The sequence below is a fragment of the Labrus mixtus genome, chromosome 5 (assembly GCF_963584025.1).
Source record: "Labrus mixtus chromosome 5, fLabMix1.1, whole genome shotgun sequence".
In the NCBI taxonomy this organism is placed as follows: domain Eukaryota; kingdom Metazoa; phylum Chordata; class Actinopteri; order Labriformes; family Labridae; genus Labrus; species Labrus mixtus.
In genome coordinates, this window is record NC_083616.1 from 2057982 (window position 1) to 2075313 (window position 17332).

Below are 17332 nucleotides of genomic sequence, written 5' to 3' on the forward strand. Positions count from 1 at the left end.
TTCAGCTCCACATTCAGCGGACTAACATCAGACAACCCGTCACTAAACGTGTTCTTCTCCCTTTAAGCAACAAGCAGCACATGCTCCTTCTACATGTGTCCCTTTGTTCACCGTGCTGGAGTACAACAGAACCAGGTTGATTTAACCGCCTTTGAAAAAAGTCAGAAACTTCATGGCTGTCTAGTAGAAAATCTCAAACTGTAAAATTCATACGGTGTTAGATACAGGGTTCAGGGGTCAGGGGTCAGGGTGACAGGTTGAGTTAGCTTCATGTTACATAACCGGGCAAACGAATGTGTTGTTAGAAAGTGACAGGTCAGTTACATGCTGTCAAGGGCTACAGTACTCAATAAAAGCGAAAACAGCAGTGTAACTAAGCACACAAAGTACACACAACACGTGGAGACCCAAGTGTTGGTGACTGTCGTCGAGGGTCGTCAAAGACTTCAAAATACCCCATTGTCATTCACGGTTTAGTTACTATCCTCACCAAGTTAAATAATCTTACCTAAATATTTTAATATTTACATTTCTTATCTCTCTCGTGAGAAAATAAAAAAACAAACAAACAAAATAAAAAACCCTTAAGCTTCAAGTTGTCAATAATCGGCTCTTTCTTTTTGTCATTAAAATCAAGATTAAAAGTGCTTTTATAAATCTTTTCTTCTCTATGTACAATTTGTATTAGCTATATAAAAAAGATGAAAAAAAACCAAACATCAAAGACAATCATCATCATCATCATCATCATCATCACCATGTAGTAATAAATAAGAGTAAAAAAACAAAAAAAACAAAAAGAGAACAGGTTCAAATGAGTGTGGTGATCTTGAGCACACAAAGGGACATAATATGTGTTGATTCTCCGCCCTCAGTAGCAAGTTGTGATTGTGACCAGTGTCTCTACAGCGTGAGGTAGAGAGCTGGAGACCCCCCCCCGGGGGAGAGGTAGCAGGGTCTTTCACAGACGACCAGGGGTCATGACCCCAAACCCTAACAACCACCCGGTATCAAAGGAGGGAGCCTGCGTCCAGATCTGGGAGTTACTCACTTTTCATTTTCAACGCTTCAAACCATGAAACCATTTGAGTCAAATAGTCGTCTAGTTGATGGGGTGAAAATGAAGATTTAACCAGGCTATCAAATAGTCTCTCTCTTTGGCTCTTCTCTTTCTCACACACACACACACACACACACACACACACACACACACACACACACACTTTCACACACATACACACACACACACACACACTTTCACACACATACACACAAAGTGAGAGATCCATCTGAATTTGGCGCTAACTCCCAGAATCCGTCATTTCCCAAAGTTTGCCCTCAACTCTCAGTACTTTTAGTTTTTTTCTGAATGGGTTGAAATGGTTTCAGTGACTGTGCTTTCATTACCTCGACAGTGTGTCTTTGAGGCTGAATGCATTTGTCATTTAAAAAAATAAAAATAAAAATGCATAAACACCTAACCAGTTCTCAAGTCCAAGGACTTAGCTTTGTACCCACAGGGCAGCCGCTTACAGGCTGGCTGGCTCTCTGGGGTCAAGGCGCCCCAGCCCCGCTCTGCTTGAAGATGACAGCACCATGCAGAGGAAGAGGCGGGCCCTTCACTGGTTATCAAGTGTAAAAAGGACAGCACCAGAGTTTGTGTAGGAGCACCAAAAGCACCGCTGTCCTAACACTGTTTCCTTTGCCTTTTTAACCAAGGCTTCCCAAAAGCATCTCCAGACTACGCTCACACAGACGAGGATAAACCACGGCCTTGCACATCACTGGTCAGCAAACAGGGTCTGATACCCCCCTCTGCTGGCCGTGGATGGTTAAAACAGCAAGGCGAGGCTCTACTGGCTTCAGAGTGGAATCCAAGTCTCTGCTGCCCTCTAGAGTTCACATTTGGAAAATGCTCACCTCTACTTGAACGTTAAAGGAAGGTTAAGTTGCCATGTTTTTTCATTTCTGTGTGGTATTTGCAGATCTAGGTCAAATGACATTTGCAGACAGTATCATTTGTTTGAACCTCTGATAAGTACCAGATGTGTGCACTTTAAGAAATAGAGAATACATGGCAAAGACGAGTATCTATATGGCAATTTATTATACTCTTCTTTGCATGAGAAATGTCCAGCTCCAATCATCACCATCTGGTACTCACTCCCGGTCAAAACAAAGACATATACGCAAATGCTAGTTGAGTCAGATTTAAAGAGTTAAAGCACCGAAGTTCAGCATCAAGTGCCATGAAGAGAAGCAGAATGAGAATCATTCAGGGCTGGAAGTTGAGCACCAGTCGAAAGCTGTGTGTGTGTGGGTGGGGGGGAGGAGGAGAGGGGGTGCACAGAATCAGAGAAGGAGCATCATCTTACGACCAGAACAGCAGCATTAGTTTCTCCCAGTATCAAGTAAAGGACAATAACAATTAGTTTCTCACCGGGCATCATATTCATATCTGATGGAGCTTGATGATTTGTTTATGACTAAAAAGTTCAGTTTCGGCCTTCACTCACAGAAATACAGGAAAGTAGAATCAAATGTCTGCTCTTGTGTTTCCTCCTACCATTTAAAAAGGGAACAGTAAACCTGTATCTTATACTCAATATCGGCGATTGGAAAAAAATCTGAAATTACAGTTTTTGTGAGTTCGAGACAAAAGAGAATGATTTTTAAAAAAGGGTGTTTCAGTACAGTGAGTCTGTCTTTGGTGTGTTAGACAGCAGAGCTTCTGGTGAAGTCCAGGAGTTCCCAAACTGGGGGTTTATGTTGCAGGGGTGCAGCAGGGACTTGACCCAAAGGCACCTAGACTTGATCTTCAACCGAGTCCAGTTACCTTTGGATCAAGCTTTGGATAAAGAGTCAGACCATCATCATATGGAAGACCTGCACCGTGCACATAGCCACCAAGATGAGGGAGTTTGTTTTGCAAAGGGGGTCTGATGCTGGGTTTTAGTGTATATAGGTGCATGTTGAGGGGTGAGGGGGGTCGGCAGAGAAGGTTAAAGAACCAGTGGTCTAACCAATGATCACTGGAGAAGGTTTAGTTTTGTACCCAGGTGAAAAAATAATAGTTCTAGTCCTTCGTGAAGGCCTTAAATCTTTAAAAAATTAAAGATACATATCTTCATATTGTTCATATAGAGATAGATATCTAAGCGTAATAAAAAGGCTCTTTTTTTATACGTTCAGTATGATTACTGAAATATTGATTTAGCTGTTTGGCCTGACAGACGTTTGCTCCTCCTCGCAGTACAGCTGGAAGATTGACAAGAACAATTCAAATCAAAACAGAAAACAGGGTACACGTTTTCCAAACATGGAAAAAAAGCAAAATGTCTGAGTCTGACAGACGCAGACTGATTGATTTAAAAAAATATATAACCAAAAAAAACAATCACGTCATTAATAATAACATTAATGAAAACAGCAATAATAAAAACAAACAAGTCTTCATTATAATACCTGTAATAACAACATTGACAGTAACAATAGCAATCATAATAATATTGATAATAGCAATAATTAAGAATCATTAAAATTCTATAAACAAGAAAAAAAAGCAATGGAGTTCCTCTCCAGGGAAGAGAAGAGGAAGAGCACCACAGGCAGTGTGTTTGAAGCCCAAACCACTGCCTGACATGAGGTAAAAACAATAAAAACGTCCCTCCAAGTGGACTACGGAGGGGGGCAGGATGGAGAGACGGCAGACTGCGGGATGGCTGAGAGACATTCACTCTGCTCACCGCGCTCTCTCCGGGGGCCTCCACTGCACCACCCTGTAGCTGTCAGTCTGTGTTTGTGTGACCTCAGACAAAGTGGCTGTAGGGCCCGGTGAGGCGGGTGAAGGCATAGGGAGACACAGTAACCGTAGAGTTGGTATGGAAAGTGGGGGCTAATCGCGTCACTGGCCCCTCCCTCTTGTCTTTAGATTGTCCGGGTCCTGGACTTGCACCTGCCGGCGTAGCCCCCCACTTGCGCTTCTTGCCGAGGGCCTTGATGTCCTCCTGGGAGAGCCCGAGGAGCGCCGCTTCCTGCTGCCTCTGCAGAGCTCGCTCCGCCAGCAGCTTCATCTTGGCCTCCCAAATAGCCAGGCCGTGCACGGGCTGGTTGAGGTTCTTGTGCTGGTAGAAGACCAGGGAGATGCGGGTCGGGTGGGAGCGGTCCGGCTTTTTGAGCGGAGTGGTGGCGTGTAGTTCCCGACGCGCACATTCGATCAGGATGGAGCCGTGGGCCGGGGCAACTGCCACACCACCGATGTTAGGATCCAGGAAGTTGTGCTCGCTGTCGGACCACACCTCGTCGTCGTCCAACTCGCGGCCCTTGTGGTTCTCAGCGTTACTCTCCGCTCTGCCGGGGTTCCAGCAGGCCTGATCCGACTGCTGCAGGGCGTCGGGGAAGAGGCGACCCTCGGGGGCGGGGGATGGGGTACTGCCTGCCACTGAACCCCCGCAAGATTTCCACGCCTTCTCTTGGAGCCCAAGAGGAGTCGAACAACGACTTTCCCCCGTCTTGGACCAGATCTTGTCCGGGTAGGCTCCTGCGGGATGGCTGTGCTTCAAACCGGGGCTGTACGCCATGGGCCCCATGCCCCAAGCGTTCGGCTGGGGACTGGGAGCGGGACTGGCCCAGTGCCTTGGGGTGCCTGGGCCTGGGGTGCCTGGCTGTGGTGTGACTGAGCCTGAGTGAGAGCAACCAGGGGTGCTTGGGCGTGGGGTGATTGAGCGTGTGGATCCTTGGAGATGAGGGGACGGAGACGGAGAGGAAGGTACCTGTAGTGAGGGCGATGGGATGGGTGAGGTCATCATGGCGTTTGAGCCATGGTACGATGTCCATTGCTGGGGGTAAGGGGAGGGCTGCCTCTGTTGGGGATGCTGGTGAAACTGCTGCTTATCCGGATTCAACAATGAGCTATCAGGGCTTGGTTTGGGGTTCAAATGGCCTTCCCAGTTGTTGGGAACGATACTCCCATTGAGCTTGTGTCCTGGCCAGGCCGAGGGCTGGGGGGTAGTGCTGGGTGTGTTGGCACCGGCCTGGCTGCCTTCATACACCGGCATGTCCATAGGTTCCTGCTTGATCACTGGAGTGCCCCTGTTGGAGGGTTCAGAAGAGACGGAGGAAGGACGGGACTGGTTGTAGTCTGCGGGCTGGGTGTAAGCGCTGTGGTTAAGCTGGTTGGCTTGCTCTGGGTGGCTCGGGTAGGACTGGGCGAGTCTAGCCTGAAGGCTCTGAAAATCAGGCTTCACGTCCACCTGCTCGGCCTTGATGCCGGCTTTAAGCAGAGAGCCATTTCGACCCTCGTAGGTCCTTAGCTTAGGGCGGAAAAGTGCGTTGGGGGGGTAGTTGTAGTAGCCATAGTGCAGATTGTGATGGTAACCGTTAACCGGGTCTGGTGCAGAGGGCTGGCCGGTCGGGGGGTGGCCTCCCCTTGCATAGTAGGCAGCGTGTGGATAGATGTTGTTGAAAGGGTCTGCTGCCTGCACAGGGTATCCATCCATTGATCCGTTGAAGGGCTCTTTCTTGATGTTGGGCTTCACTTCCTGTTTGATAATTGCTGAGTGTTTGAAACAAAAGGAAAAGTTGTTAGAAAGTGAACGTCGACTGCATGTCAGTTTTTTGATATTTTATGACTTCTATCAAAGTTCTTATACGTACCAGCTGAGGGTTTCGGCTCTAGTCAAAGGCACTTTAGATTATAATTTAAATAATGTGCCTAACGGAGAAGCAGCGTTCAGTTTCTATGCTCCTTATATCTGGATCAAACTCCCAGAAAACTGCAGGTCTGCTGAAACTCTCAGCTCTTTTAAATGCAGGTTGAAGACACACCTGTTCACAGCTGCCTTTCATTAAACAGCTTTAATAAGATTTTAAACTTTAACTCTGCACTGTAACTTTGAACTCTTTTTATATTTTTACTTTATTTATTTCAATTAATTTCATTTGAATTATTTTTATTTGAACATATTTTCAGATTGAATAATTTCAGTGATTTTTTAATTTTAGTTTCTTTTCTTTCCTCTGTCATGATGCTTTTGATGTCTTGTGTGAAGCACTTTGAATTGCCTTGTTGTTGAAATGTGCGACATAAATAAACTTGTCTTGCCTAACAGTCGGGACATGTGTTGGTTACAGTCAAAGTATAATATCGGTTTTAAGACTCAAAACAACACAACATTAAGTTACCTTTATTGCCTTGGGGTTGAGGGGAAGCCGTGATGCAGACCTCAGCCTTGACCACAGTTTTCTCTGGAGTCTCACCCGCCTGCTGCAGGAGTTTGTTTTTCTTCTTCTCCGAGGTCGCCTTCTTGGCCTCCAGGCGGCGTTGTCTGCAGGACTTGGCAGGTTCGGGCAGCTTGCGCACCTCACGGCGGAAAGCCTGCAGCACCTGAATGGCTCCTGTCTGCATCTTGAGGCGCTGGGCCTCCTCGCTGCCGAACTCGTCCGTCACAGACATCTTGTACAGAGGCAACACATGGAGCTGCTCGTCCTCAGGGATCCCTTTCACCGCTCGGTTGTCTTCCTTAGTTAAAGTGCACACCTGGGTGGACGTAGGGAAGGGAGCGGGACATGTAATGTAAGACTGTTCTTAAGCAGCACATGACACAACAGAACGCAGTTTTAAAGTTATCTTACCACTGTGCAGCCGTTGTAGAGATTGTGTTGATCCTTATGAGCATGGGCACAGAAATCCATGCAAGCAGTGACTCCAGAGAACGGCCGTCCTTCCTTCAAGCCGAGTCTGCAGTCTGGAGCTTTCTCCTCTGACTGGCACTGATGAACAGGACAGAGATAACTTTGTTTACATGCATTCATTTGGGATACGCCCCCTTCTTAAAGGCAGCACTTCACATGTTATTTTTTTCAACACGACATGTTAAGTCCCTGCTCATTTGAGTACTTTCAGATTCACTTAAAGCAGACTATGAAGATGACGGGTGTAGCTGGTGCTGCTTCAGTTTGTCACTGTCTAAAGGTTCAAACAGTAAAATATTTCCTTGTCCTTGTCCCTGAAGCCCAGCCGCCACAAACGTCCCCACAACCACCGCGTCCTCATTCATGCACGGCCTGCTCAGACCTCCACCTCAGCGGCAAGGAAGTGTGGACAACAGGAACGAGAGGAATACAAAGGAGAAATCCTTCCTGCATATTATCCCATATGCTCTTTTGTGGGTTGCCACAAGGCTCGATCCTTGGTCCTTTACTCTTTCTTATTTATATTAATGATTTATATCTGATCTCAATACAAAAAAAAGCTCATACATGTTATTTATACCCAGAAACCTACAGACCAAATTTACTTTTCCCAATGTATATATTACCAATAATATCTCAGAAAGGGTAACCCTTTCAGGACATCTTTTTCTCAATTCTCTATCAGATTCAGAGGACCTCATTGTTGGAACAATTTACCCAATCATATTAGAAACAGCACCAGCCTCAACTTAAAAAACAAACCATTTATTTCCTGCTTGGCCAATTAACCAATGCACCATCATAATCATTTCCCTTTTCCCCCCTTCTTTAAGATGTCGCTTTCTTGTTTTGCTTTCTTTTACACCTTATTGAATATGTGTTCTTGTTAGCTTTATTGTTTTTGCTTGGACTACATCAATAAGATGTCTCTGTGTTACATGTTTTTCTTTAGGAGGGCCACACAAGCCCCTCTGGGTTTATTTGGCTCCTCCAGCACATTTCTTTCAAAATGTATATTTTGTTAATTAACTAATCATTATGTACTGTCTGTTTTTCCATTGATCTATTGTGTTTGTTTGTTTTGTTTTGCTTTTTAAGTGCAATAAAATAAAGAAAATAATAATAAAAAAATAAAAGCGTCTCCAGATAACACTTGTTATGAATTGGCCGCTTTACAAATAATGACTGATTGGTTGATTGTACAACAAACCTGGTTACTGTAAGCCTGCGGGGCCAGTTGCTTGTACAAAGGAGCCACCTCAGTTGCCAGATGCTGGAAGTTATCCCTGAGTTTGTCCTCCTGATGAAGAAGAAAAGAGCATTGAAATGGAAGCTTAAATAACATGTGGTTAACAATGGTATAACAATGGTTAGATATCGATGTGATGTGTACCTCTTCAGGGCGATCTCCTTGTAGCCTGAACTTGCGCGGCAGTTTACTCCGGGCGTACTTGCAGCCGTTGAAGTACATACTCCAGGAGCAGCCGAAGGAGAAGGAAGCACCACAGGAGTCAGGGTCCTTGCCTTGGCATGCACAGGTTCGACTGCAGGGGGAGAAAGTGAGCAGGATCAAAGTTTAATACATGAACGATTTGTAAACCTGCATGCTTCACATCATTATGTACACCTCGTTATCTGTGCAGAGAGCGATAAAACAACACAGCAAATGCCAACTAGGAAATTAGCATTAATGTCACAGCAGCATGTTTTTTAGTCTCCGAGTTATTTATATGCAGCGTGCACAGAACAGGTCCCACCCCGGCCCCCTAACAAGACCAACAACGACCCCCTGACTGCATACAAGCATACTCAAGCAGAAGTGACTGTCAAAGAAAAAATCGTCACCATGTGTACAACCTATCCCACCAGTTTTTATTTTACATAATTTTGTTACTATACTGTCCCCATGTTTTTCTTTGTCCTGTTTGCTCATTTACTTATGTTGTCCCTCTTTCTAATTCATTCATTTTATTTACTGAACCTTTTCCTTTTGTTTTGTTTTGTTTGTTTGTTTTTGTCTAAATCTGCTTGCAAAACTGTATCGTACCACAGTTCCCCTCTTGTTTGTATCTCTTTTTTGTTATTGTGTGAGTGTGTGTATGCATATTTTGGTGAATACAATTAAAAAAAAAAGAGTAAGGTGACCTGCTCTTTTAATGAAGTGTCTTGAGATAACATTTGTTATGAATTGGTGCTCTTCAAATAAAGATTGATTGAATATATTTTTTCTTCAGGGCTGCGCGGTGGTGCAGTGGTTAGCGCTGTTTCCGCACAGCGAGGAGGTTCCTGGTTCTAATCCCTGTCTGACAGGAGTCTCTCTGTGTGGAGTCTGCATGTTCTCCCCGTGCATGTGTGGGTTCTCTCCTGGTACTCCGGCTTCCTCCCACAGTCCAAAGACATGCTCGTTAGGTTAACTGCTGACTCTAAAATTGTGTGAATGTGAGTGTGGCTGGTTGTCTGTCTCTACATGTCAGCCCTGTGATTGGCTGGTGAACAGTCCAGGGTGTAACCCCGCCTCTCATCCAATGACAGCTGGAATCAGCTCAGGCCACCCCCTGGACCCCAAACTGGAAAAGCGGTATAGCTAATGGATTGATGGATAATGGGACTTCATATTTAAATTAATATGACAGCTCTTGTAAGTAACTTTTTTCGACCGATGTGTTCATCATGAAGGCCACAACGCGCCTGTCTAATAAAGTTGATCTTTATACTACAAAGTGCTGCTGGAGCTTTTTGACCTCTTCAAGCCTTTTACTCTTCATGCACCTTGATAGTCGGTGAAGTTGCGCCAGAGAAGCCGACTCTACTTCTCCAGCTTCTGTATGTAATCCAGTTAAGGTTAACAAGTAACAAAAGGGAGTTTTTTCAGCAAAACTGCGCTTTTAATTTTGAAAGTTAAAAACATAAACATTTAGGTTGATCACAGTTATGACTCTGATTTCTGTCTAGAAGTGAGAAAAGGGAAAATGCTTGACGCCATGTGGATCACCTGTTGTCCAAAAGGAATCAGGAGTGAAACTTTTTAAAACAAGAGGGTTATTTGTGTTGTCTCTGGCTGAATCATCTGGTGTGTAAGATTTAAAAATCGTCCATAAACCTGTTGGTGAGAAAACCAGCGTCATCAGATACTCACTCATCATTGAGGCCGCAGCGTCGGCTGGTGGGGTTGCCAAATTTGGTGAGGGTGTCGCTGAGCTCCCGGTACAGCTTGTCGGCCAGGGGCTTGGGAACGCCCTCCCAGGCCATGATGAGGATGATGATGACAGCGTTGGCACAGTGGTGGCCGGCGCGATGCCGCACCAGACACAGCAGCTTCTCTTTCTCGCCGCTACGACGGATCACCTGACGGAAGAGCAAGCTCAGCGTTATTTGACGTTTATCTCATGTAGGAGAGGTCCGGCATTGAAACTCCACTTCAACCTATAAATTCCCCAATCGCTGATCGATCGAAGAAGTTCTGATCCATTCTGTGTTTACAGCATGTGTTATCTGTTCTCTAGAGATCAGACACATCTAGACTGTGTCATACAGGGAATTGTTGTGATGTCATTTAAACCATTACTGAAATGTGTTGACCTGATACCAATCTTTAAATGAAGCTTTATTTCATATTTAATGAGCTGGAGAGTCATACTAGTCACCAGGAACGGTCTTATATCTCGATATCTGATTCCTCACAATCGTTTTCTCCCAGAACAGAAAAATTAAATGTGATATGTGAAAGCCCCGACCTCTTTCACTTTTATTAACTATCTCCAACACACATGCATGCATTCACACACACCCCCTGCAGGGGTGACGGGGCAGTTGTTTAGACCTCCAACTGATTTGCTCACTGTGCAGGACAAACACAGCCAGGACTCTTCCCAAGACCCCTCATTAAACACACACACACACACACACACACACACACACACACACACACACACACACACACACACACACACACACACACACTGCAAGAATCCGTTGCTGATTCGCTGTAGCTTTTGTCATGTTTATTTTCTGCAGTAAATCACCTCAGTGATTGTGTTCTTTATCTCCATGCCGTCACTTAAATGTAAAAGTATCGACTGTAAGGCTCTTTAAAAAAACTCGACCCACATGGCAGAAGATGTGATGCAATGTGATACCACTTACCCACTTAGCGATAGGACATCCTCGGGAGCTCTTCCCCTCTCTGCCTGTGTACACCACCTTCTCAATCCGGATGGCGTCCCCTTTCTCTCCGTACCTGCAGAGGGAGGAAAACACAGTTTAGCTCTTGCAGGTCCATCCACTTTAACAGAAAAGTTTATCCTCCAATCAGGTAGCACTGATGTGGGTGGACTCAAAGAACGAGCACCAGAAGAAGATTGACTGCTCAAACTCTGCAACGTTCTTTTGGGCCTCATGTGTTTTTGGCAGTTAATGGGTGTATAGTTTATTTAAAGGTCCAATCAGTAAGATGTGTAGAGAGTGAAATGATAAAGGTATCTTACTATCTGATCAGACATTAAGGAAACATGCTATGTTGAAGTGCTGGCTTCTCTGACAACAATGCAGCAGCCAGTATGTCCTTTAGACTGCAGTACCCATTTTAAACACTAGGTGTCAGAGTTACATACTGCTCCTTTAATAGTTCAGCATACATTGTACTTTAATTTCTGTTTATTCCTTTCTCTTCTTACTTTTATTTCACACTCGTCTTCTAGTCTTTTTACTGCTGCAACACTTGAGTTCCCCCTTTAGGGATCCATTAATGATTATCTTATTTTACATCATCCAGACTACGCCTGACAGCCAGTCAGACGTGCGCTCTCTGTATGTATATTCACTATCCTAAAACATTAGAAACAACATGAATATGTAGGCTCTGTTTAAATGTATTACATTCAACATTACAAACAACAGGACAACCACGTGGAAAATACTATTTTACTGATCTCAACGATCCAAAGGCTCAGATCAAACCCGCTCAGATGACCAAATGGTCGACTGGTGTCAAATGGTTCCACATTACAAAAACTTCTGGAAACACAGGACTAATGAAAAAGAGACACCGCTAGCTTGGTGCATCAGAAATGTAACAACAGAACAGCTCAGAAATAAGTCCATGACTTCCTTTTTTGGTCATAACTGACCTCATTAAAGGTGAGCATGTCTTAAGCCAACTAAATACATTTGCCGTTTCCAGCTCTGTGCCCACAGGAGTTCATGTTTGCTATTTACTCTTGAGGCAACTTGGACAAAGACAGAGCCACATCAGCAGCACTGGCTGGTGAGAAGTGTTCACAAGGCTCTGCTGAGATTCTCACAATCATGGTAGAGTAAACAGGATCCCACTATCCTCTACATAATGCCAGCGAGAGGGTCCTGTCTCGGTTATACGAGCTGCTGTTTTGCGTCCACAGGTGCATGCACAGGCTTATGTTGAGTACACACATTCCTATTTGTTTTGGGTGTTTTGTTTGTAAGTGTCTGTAAACACCTGCTTTGGCAGATCATGGAGTGTTTGGAGATATTTTTTTCTTCTTGTAGTCCTAATTAGAGAGACACAACGATGCATCAGCCGAACACTGGTACTGGTCCATATCAGGCCTGTTGACAAACATCGACCAGTGTGCAAAGAATGAGGCATGCATCGATATCAGTAGCTCATGTGTATCTGTTGTGTTGCATCAATTTAATGCTGGCAAGCTAGTGCGCCCAACTGCTGCTTCAGAGAGGAGGCAGAAGAGGTCGCCTGTTGGACTAACTCATTGGTTTGGATGGTCAGATAAAGAAAATGTGCACAGTGTCTTTGGAGTCATGCAGTTTGTAAGACATGCACCAGTGACATTGCAAGAGGAGGGACTAGCAACTATTTGAATACCTAAAATATCTTGGCACTTTTGAAAACAAGATGCAAAGAGTTACCAAGACGCTATGAAAAGAAACAGCACATATTGCAATCTGCCCTGATTTTTCCCCATCTGTGCATCTCCAGCTCTAATGGTCCGGGTGTGTATTTCAGAAGGACTATTGTCTATGAGGGTTCTCGTGATCCCTCGTCCCGAGGTCATAATCGTTCAAGGCGTGATCCAAAAAGGCAACTGGACTCTTGAAGTTCTTGCAGCGATTCACTTCTCATCTGAACGGTTTTTACTCTAACACGCTGGAGAGAATTGGTTCATGTGAGAGGTGAAACATCCTCAAAAACGTCCACAAGGTCTGGTTGTTTTTTCCCTCAAGCTTCTACATGCAGGTTTGTTGGAGAGTGGTGGGGTGCATGAGAGCAGAATGGGGGGGTCGGAGGTTGCATTGATCTGGGGACAGGTCAGTGGGACTTGTCAGATGTCGGCTCACGGTTCATATCAGGTCTCCTGCCTGCCTGACACCTGCCATTGTAAAAAGGTCAGCTCTGAGCAGATCCCGCGTGACAGTGAAAACAAAGGGCCCCGTCTGAAAAGGAATCGGCCAGAGGTGGAGAGAGAGTGGGAAGGGGAGGAGCCTCTATCACCACAGGGGTGGCCTGTCCGGGTCAGAGTTGGGTCAAAGGTCATCCAGAGACATTGAGGACTTAACTCTTACATCATCTCTCCAACCACAAAGAGCGGAGGTGCAACATCCCCGCTCAGTCAGCCAGAGCTTTCCTCAGACTAATGACCAGTTTGGCCCTTTGTCTACAGATCCTCATTGAGTAACCGCCTGATGGGTGGACAATGATGGAAGATCAGTCCTGGAAATATAAAGCTTAGCAAATAATATGATCTGGTTTTAGAAATTCACAACATCGTGCACATTGCTCTTGCAATATTTTAAGGTTTATTTTGGGTCTTTCTTTAGACATAATAGGTCAGTGGATAGAGATAGAAATCGGGGCGAGAGAATGAGAGAGTTGGGAATGACATGTGGGAAAGGAGCCAAACTCGGTCTGCCCACCTGGAGGACTCTAGCCTCCGTACATGTGGCACACGCTCAAATCACTCGGCTACAAGCACCACAAATCAGCACTTTATTTTATAAAGTTCAGATGTGAAGCTGCACTGAATAAATACCAAACACAAGCATTACATTGTTTTGGTTCGGCTGTCCAGTGAGTCATGTACATGTTGTGAGCTGAGGACCTAATTACAGTAAGTAGTTGCGAATTAGCATGCTAATTAGTAGCATACTGGCTGCTTATTAGTTATTGTTAAGCACTTATTAGTAACTTGTTGTAGTTAACAGGTCATTAACTAAGAGCTTGCCCTCCTTATTACTGCTTACTGATAGTGAGTTAGGACGCTGTTAAACATCAATTATGATCTTAATATGCTTTGCTAAATTTAGTAATTAGGAGGGTAAACTATTAGTTAACCTATCGAGCTCAACAGTGACCGCCCACTTTTTTGGCTCCTCTGGTTCCTGAAGTAATTTTCACCATTCAAATCCTCCATTGACGTTTCACAAATTCCTTATATCAAGAGATTTAAGCCTGTAACCATGACAACCAGCTACTCCAATACTGACTGTAAAATATATACAATAAAGCGTTAAAACGTAGAAAAAGACTAAGGTACAAGACTGTGTACTTAATGTTTCTTCCGGAGTCAATGAACTACACATCCCACAATGCATTGCCAATGATACCTCTTCCTCCTAAATGTAACTTTAGTCGTTGTTTTTCGTGTTCATTCTGTTAATACTCGTGTTGTACTAAGTTACAGTTTATGTTGTTGAATACATAAATTACATTAACTGCATCATATCAAAGTTATTAGTACATTTGCTGACAGCTAGCTAGCCTGCTAGCCAAACTATTTGTTTGCATTCGGCGCACCTAAAAGCCTAACGAGGGACAAGAACTGCAAACCAGCCATGTCTATAAATAGTATAAACAAATTGACTTGATTTTAGTGCCCAGTTTCTATCACACGTTCTTCTAAAACGTGTATTTCTATCTTCCTTCCCACCCTCCGTTGTCATCTTGTGTCATCATCCCATCATCTATTTGTTTGTCCTTCCTACAATAAATCCTTTCACTCTCAGCTATCGTCTGCCTGTACTCATAAGCCTCCTGCTCTGCCTCTGATATGCTGATGATGCTCGTACTTCCTGTTCCTCCTACTGGATTCTGGGTCACAGATTCCCTGAGGACACACAGTGAGGAGGAGGGGGGAGAGAGAGCGAGAGAGAGACAGGAGGAGGAGAGAGAGAGGATGAGGGAGAAAGAGAGAGAGGGGGGGAGGGAGAGAGAGAGAGAGAGAGAGGGAGAGAGAGAGAGGGAGAGGGAGAGAGAGAGAGAGACAGGAGGAGGAGAGAGAGAGGAGGGGGAGAGAGAGGAGGGGGAGGGAGCGCATGTAGGAGGAAGAGAGAGAGAGAGAGAGAAGAGAAGACATAAGGCTCACCTTGTCTCCATCAGGTCTCGTATGGAGGCCACTGTAGGTCCAGATCCCAGGTGGTTGTAGTAAGGCCCTTCATCCTTCTCCAGGATTTGTTCTAGAAAAAAAACAACAGACAGGACATTGTGAGATAGCTGCACCTGAAAATGTTTTTAAATATAAACTCAATGTTTGAACCATATTCAACAGATTCTAATGATGTGATTTTATGTGGTGTGGTCGTTTATTTACTCCGATATGAAAACATCAGATCTTAATATTATTATTATTAAATCTTGTTTTTATGTATTTCAAACTCATAGTATAAAATCTACACTTTAGTGTTGTAGCACTCAAAATTGATCTTGGTCTCAAGACTGGTTTTTATGCAACATGACAGAAGCAGGGACCCCTGTTACAGACACTGTATCATGTACTGTTTATGAATTTTATAAAACATTGGCACAGAAGAGTTTGAAACTAATCTTCCACATCAAAGATCATTGTTCAGCAGCTTCAGTGTTTATCCAGCTCTGTATGGGTCTGTAAATCTTTCTGTGTTCTAACCTCTCTCCATTTTTCAAAAACATCTCCAATATTGATCCTAGTTTGAGCACGTTTCTGCTCGTGGAGCTTATTAGAAACATGCAGAGGCTTTTTAGGTCGAGTACAATCACTTCTATCTGAATCACTTCTCTTGCCCGCTTCCATCACTGCAACACCTGTTGACCTGATAACTGCTCTCATATCTGGTAAACTGAGGGGCGTCCAAAACGGCCGTGTGGGGGTGTCTTAAAAGCGCCTACCTTCTCTGGTCCAAACAAATCCAGAGCATTCAGGACCAGAATCTAAAGTTAGAAGGAGGACATACTGGCTGCTGTATTGTTGTCAGAGAAGACAGAACTTCAACATAGCATGTTTCCTTAATGTCTGATCATATAGTAAAGTCACTTTATCATTTCTGGACCTTTAAATAAAGACTGTCTCTCCCTCAGAACATAACTTGCTAGTATCGGGATAGAGTACCGCTTGAAGCTGAAGGTTGTTGGAAAATTTAAACAGAGTAAATATCTCATTGGACTTTTTATTTTTTCAGTTCTACCCTTTGATCAGTAAAGACAAACATCCTTTTTGAAGCTTGAGCCAAGTCATCATTTGAACAGCGTGAGAATGTTTTACTCATTGCTAGACACACACACACACACACACACACACACACACACACACACACACACACACACGAACATGAACTCACGTACCCTCACAACGACCTTATTTTAAGTGTGTTTGATCTTTGTCCTTAACATGCCTGTCACATGACTACAGTGCTCTGTACAGTGTGTAATGAACTTTGCATTGCCTGGCTCAGCGAGACAGCTTGCTTTGCATTTTCAAACTGGATTGTTTTGAAGATATTTTTCATGGCTTCTTCTGTACACCATGCTGCTTTGTCTTGGAGTAACAGTCCCTCTGGATCACAACATTAGCAAAATGCTCTGAATGGTAATGCTCTACGCTATCAGCTAATGACATAAGATGTGGACACACACACCCAGTGGTGAGTGTATCTCTGGTTCAGAGGCAACATGAGGTCACATTCCCTGTTAATGCAGGGAGGCACCGGGGCGTGGCTGGAGGCAGGAAGTGGAGGAGTCCTACTAAATTCTTGTGTGTAATCTGGTTGAATGTGCATGTGTGTCACACTAAGGTTTCACACTCTTTACGCCTGTGTGTGTGTGTGTGTGTGTGTGTGTGTGTGTGTGTGTGTGTGTGTGTGTGTGTGTGTGTGTGTGTGTGTGTGTGTTGGGAGTCTCATTCCAACGCAGTTCTGTTATGGGGAGTTGACAGGGGCAGTGTGTAAGTCTGAGTTCCACTGAAGAGCCTTGTTTGTCTGCCTGTTGTTACTGTTAGTAACAAGTGTTTGGCTGCAGCTGCTCTCTCCCTGCTGTGCAATCATTTCACTGTTTAGGGACAGTAAGGGTAGATTTCCCCAAACGTTAACCCCTTCATAGCCTCATTGCCCTACAGTTAACAGTGGAGGTAATCTGCTGGTTACTTCTCTTTATTCATGCATTGCTGCGAGCCAAAAAAGTGTTTCAACACAGAGGCTGAGGCAGTGTTTCTAAAATACTGAAATCTTTTCATGGACAGATTTCTGTTTTTAATAAAAAGCAGATCTTTAAAACGATAATAATGTTGGCGTATCGAATGGTAAAAACCTCCATTACAAATTCATCTCACAGTAATTTCTATTGATTTCTAATGTAGGACCACCTACTGTGCTGTAAACAAATAACCTGAGCAGGCGTGCC

General features: G+C 44.3%; 1 protein-coding gene across 4 annotated transcripts in view; it reads right to left on the reverse strand.

Annotated features, from left to right (window-relative positions):
* Positions 1-499: 499 nt before the first annotated feature.
* Positions 500-17332, reverse strand: part of tet3 (tet methylcytosine dioxygenase 3) — a 35260-nt gene continuing 18427 nt past the window's right edge. For 2 of the 4 annotated variants that reach the window (XM_061037297.1, XM_061037295.1), the window contains 8 exons: positions 15048-15138; positions 10837-10930; positions 9830-10038; positions 8087-8237; positions 7904-7993; positions 6634-6771; positions 6184-6538; positions 500-5554 (listed from right to left, as the gene is read on the reverse strand). In XM_061037297.1, coding sequence (XP_060893280.1) covers positions 3810-5554; positions 6184-6538; positions 6634-6771; positions 7904-7993; positions 8087-8237; positions 9830-10038; positions 10837-10930; positions 15048-15138 — 2873 coding nt within the window. In that variant the 3' untranslated portion in view covers positions 500-3809. Of the gene's footprint in view, positions 5555-6183; positions 6539-6633; positions 6772-7903; positions 8238-9829; positions 10039-10836; positions 10931-15047; positions 15139-17332 lie in introns of all 4 variants that reach the window. The other 2 variants (XM_061037296.1, XM_061037294.1) reach the window with 1 other exon arrangement.